This window comes from Trypanosoma conorhini (genome assembly GCF_003719485.1).
Source record: "Trypanosoma conorhini strain 025E chromosome Unknown Tco_14.4_contig_01090, whole genome shotgun sequence".
Classification (NCBI taxonomy): Eukaryota; Euglenozoa; class Kinetoplastea; order Trypanosomatida; family Trypanosomatidae; genus Trypanosoma; species Trypanosoma conorhini.
In genome coordinates this window covers 1-3,942 of record NW_021705192.1, presented here as the reverse complement: position 1 = coordinate 3,942, position 3,942 = coordinate 1, and the positions used below count along the sequence as shown (strand labels likewise).

Here is a 3,942-nt window from a genome sequence, read left to right as displayed (position 1 = left end):
AGCCCGCTGCAAATAAGGCCGCTGTCCTGGAGAGCTCCGACGACGACGATGAGCCCGTGCGGAAGCCGGCGCTGAAGGCCAATGCGTTATCCGCAGTGAAGCCCGCTGCAAATAAGGCCGCTGTCCTGGAGAGCTCCGACGACGACGATGAGCCCGTGCGGAAGCCGGCGCCGAAGGCCAATGCGTCATCCGCAGTGAAGCCCGCTGCAAATAAGGCCGCTGTCCTGGAGAGCTCCGACGACGACGATGAGCCCGTGCGGAAGCCGGGGCCGAAGAGGGCGCGTGAATCCGAGCCGAGTGACGAGGAGGGGCTTGTGAAGAAGTCTATTCGGACGGAGAAGGGATCAGTGGTGCGGCAGTCCAAAGAGTGGAATAATAAAGATGTCGTTGGCGGTCGAAGCAGTAATGGGAAGGGTGGAAGTGTGGTGCGTCGCTTTCAGCGTATTGACCCAACGAAAGTTGTTTTCTCACAGGATGAATTAAAGGATAACCGACCGGGAGATGAACATATGGTGCTTCGGCAAAATCAAGAGATGATGCGTGTAAAGGGTAAGAATTTTAACAAGCTGAAACAGAAGAATAAGGCGAAGTTCTACGCTGCTGGCGTGGATACGAGTGTTAGGGCATTTCAGTTTGATGATAGCGATTAGGAAACGCATGTAGGTGGGACGAAACTACTTTGAGGGGATCTGTTGTTGTTGTTTTTCGATTTGTCTGCCAAACTGATTCTTCGTCCGTAATGTGTGTTGTTTGTGCTAACTGCTGAGTTTCTGTGCGTTGGAACCGTTTAAGCGACGCCTAAATAGGTACGTAGTTCCAGTGGTCAAGTGGTACCTACAAGGTTGTGGCAGGCGGGGGCGTAGCCTTGGCCCGGTCGTGGGTTCGCTTTTATTTCTCTCATGGGGGGGGGGGGGTTTGCATTCCTCCTTTGCCTGTGTGTGTTTTTTTTTGCTTTTTTTTTCTTTCTTCTTTTGCGTTGAAGCGCGAAGTTGTCTGGAGGGCGAAGAAAAAAGAAAACGGACGAATGCCTCTTTTCTCGGCCTTTGCATCCGGAGAGGTAAATAACACTGCCGCTGACGCCGAGCGGCCGCTGCATTTGTCTTTTGATCCTCCGCCGCTCCTCCGGGTGGATCCGGTTGCGGTGCTGGCGGGCCACGAAGATCGCGTGTGGTGCGTGGCCTGGTGCCCGACGGCAAACGTGCTGGCCTCCAGTTCCGCCGATAAAACAGTCAGGCTCTGGAGTTGCTCGCGTCACGCGACGGGTGCGGATGGCCAGCAGGAGCAGGGGCAGGAGGCGGAGAGTCTTGTGTGGGAGTGTATTTACACATTGAAAGGCGAGCACAGCAGGACGGTGCGGCACATCTCGTGGAGTCCCAGCGGTGAGTGCATTGCCTGTGCCTCCTTTGACCGCACGGCAACCGTGTGGAAGCGAGCATCTGAGGAGCAGGGCCTCTTTGAGTTTGAGTTGGAGGCCGTCCTTGAGGGGCACGAAAGCGAAGTCAAGTGTGTGGCGTGGCTAACGGACAGCACATTGGCGACTTGCTCGCGCGATCGCACTGTGTGGGTGTGGGAACGCGTCGACGTTGGCGAGTTCGAGTGCGCGGGCGTCCTTGCGGGGCACGCGCAGGATGTGAAGGCGTGCGCCTGGATTCCTCCACTCGAGGGGGGCGCGAAGCCGCTGCTGCTCTCGTGCTCGTACGATAATACTGTAAAGGTCTGGACGGAGTCGCATCGCCGCGATGACTGGTACTGCCTTCAGACACTAACGCGGCACGAGGAGACGGTCTGGGCTCTAGCCGTGCAGCCTGTCGAACAGTCGATGGAGGCCCTGCTGGCGGAGGCGGCGGCGCCGCCGTCGTGCCAGCCCATCATTGCCTGCTGCTCGGACGACAGAAGCGTCACCTTCTGGAAGCGCAACGCTGAAGGAACGTTCCAGGCGGTTGCCACCGCCGCCGGCTTCGCCGCGCGCTCCATCTACAGTGTGGGCTGGGCCCCCAGCCGCTGCGGGGCCATCTTGGCCTGCGGCAGCGGCGACAACAAAATTACCCTCCTCGGTCTTCACCAGTCGCCTGCGTGCAGGGAGGTGCACGTTGCCGTCCTCGCCGAAGTGCCGTCCGCGCACGACGCGGACGTGAACAGTGTCGCATTCTCCGCCTTTCCCCAGGGAACTCGGGGAGACGGCAAGCAGGCCGTTGGCGACGGCGGAAGTGTGCTGCTGGCCTCCGGCGGCGACGACAACGTGGTTCGCCTCTGGCGCGTGGCAGCGGCGTAAGGGCGGGGTGGTAACAACAATAAACGGCAAAAGGAGAGCAAAAAAAAAATCGAAACACAAACAGAAACGGAGGGTGTGGCGGTTGGGAGGGGGGAGGGGCGTAACTATTTCTCCACACTCGTGCCTCCCTTTTAATACCACCAACACCAGCGGCAGCGGCAGCGGCAGCGGCGGGCGAGGCGTGAGCCGAAATTCCGTGGGAAAACGGCGGCCACGACGTCGGTGTGTGAGCTTGAAGCTTCTCTTGTGCTGCGCTTTGTTGTTGTTGTTGTTGTTTCCTCTGAAAAGATAAGTGAAGGGCCTTTTTAACCCCCTGCCGCAGAGGCACAGCACGCATATAAATTAAGTATAAGTATATATTTATATTTATATTTAAGCTTCTTTTCCCCGGCGGAGACGCGAAGCGGCGGAATAGCCCAAAAAAAAGATAAAAAAGAAGGGGGGTGGGGAAAGAAGCATGCAGGATGTTCCACTTTCCGACTGCACAGCCGGTGTCATACAGGAGGCCAACAAGGCCAATAACGCGGCCTGTGGTGAAGTGAAGAAGGTGGTCCGGCGGAGGCAGTCGCATAACCCGTACTATCCAGTCACTCTCACCCCGGTGTTGACATGCGACACACCCTTTGAGAGCAAGCGGCAAGAACCGAACCCCGACGCGCCCGCGTTTATTCCTGCCGAGACTCCGCGGAACGCGCACATGCCGAGCTCCTACAGCAACAACTTCTGCATGAATGAAACCGCCTATGACTGCAGTGTGTATGGGTCTCCTTATTACTGCGCCCAATGCATGCTTTTGTCGCTTGCAAATCCGACGAGACCCTCGTATCAACTTCCCGCAGAGCCCGTGGAAAGTGGGAGTACCAGCATGGTTACAGACAACTCCATAAGCCTAAGCAGTAACAGTGGCTCATGCGGAAACCTTGGGAGCCCGGTGGCTTCCACGCCAATCCAGCGCGGCAACAATCTTTGCAAGGTGTACGTTGATGGCCGTCCCATGGTTTTTCGTGGTGTCATGTACGCGGAAGTAAAGGTGGAGCTTCGCTTGGAAAGTGAGTTGTTTATTGTGAGCGATGTGCCGCAGATCTTTGGCTTCATTGTGCAGCCCGAGGAGCTGGTGGGCCGCCACGTTATTGTAGAGGGGGATCGTGGGGTGGACTTGGGCGTCGTCGTCTCCGTTGAAAGGTCGGAGCAGGAGCCCGTGAAGAGGGCGGAGCCGACGGAGGAGGGCGAGACCAGTCACCTCTGCGTGCTCCGCGCGGCCTCCCCGGAGGAGATTGAGGCGTTTCACGGCCTCGACCAGCTGGAGGAGGAAGCGCTGCGCTTCTGCAAGGCCGCAATTGACTCGCTCAACATGCGCACCCCGCTGCAGGTGCAGCGCGCGGTCTTCCAGTTCGACCGGAAGAAGCTGACCTTTACGTACCGCAGCGACGGCTACGTGGAGTTCAAGGCCCTCCTCCGTGCCCTCAACCGGCAGTACCAGTGCCGCATCTGGATGCACCAGCTCAACTGGGAGCTGAACTGCAGGCAGCGGCGACAACCGGCCGACGCGGAAGGCCACCGCAAGAGGCGGCGGGAGGCCCGCAAGGGTGGGGCTGCCAAGAAGGACGGCAAGCCGACCCACGAAGCCGCGGAATGATCCCGCCTGCCCGCCATGCCGAGCCGTGGCGGGG

At 58.6% G+C, this 3,942-nt stretch overlaps 3 protein-coding genes across 3 annotated transcripts, besides 3 other annotated features; all 3 read left to right on the top strand.

Moving 5' to 3' along the window:
- Positions 1–650, top strand: Tco025E_09380 (uncharacterized protein; the record flags this gene model as incomplete). The annotated part of the gene is made up of 1 exon (XM_029376199.1): positions 1–650. A coding segment is annotated over one exon (650 nt), but the record flags the coding sequence as incomplete, so codon positions are not given.
- Positions 651–941: 291 nt separating this feature from the next.
- Positions 942–973: a sequence feature (A-rich).
- Positions 974–1,024: 51 nt separating this feature from the next.
- Tco025E_09379 (putative WD-repeat containing protein) lies at positions 1,025–2,272 on the top strand (the record flags this gene model as incomplete). Its single annotated transcript, XM_029376198.1, has 1 exon — positions 1,025–2,272. One exon carries the CDS (start codon positions 1,025–1,027, stop codon positions 2,270–2,272), a length of 1,248 nt encoding a protein of 415 aa, XP_029223668.1.
- Positions 2,273–2,419: 147 nt separating this feature from the next.
- Positions 2,420–2,444: a microsatellite.
- An 84-nt stretch (positions 2,445–2,528) lies between these two features.
- Positions 2,529–2,548: a microsatellite.
- A 181-nt stretch (positions 2,549–2,729) lies between these two features.
- Tco025E_09378 (PSP1 family protein) lies at positions 2,730–3,908 on the top strand (the record flags this gene model as incomplete). Its single annotated transcript, XM_029376197.1, has 1 exon — positions 2,730–3,908. The coding sequence occupies one exon, from the start codon at positions 2,730–2,732 to the stop codon at positions 3,906–3,908; it is 1,179 nt and encodes a 392-aa protein (XP_029223667.1).
- Positions 3,909–3,942: the final 34 nt, after the last annotated feature.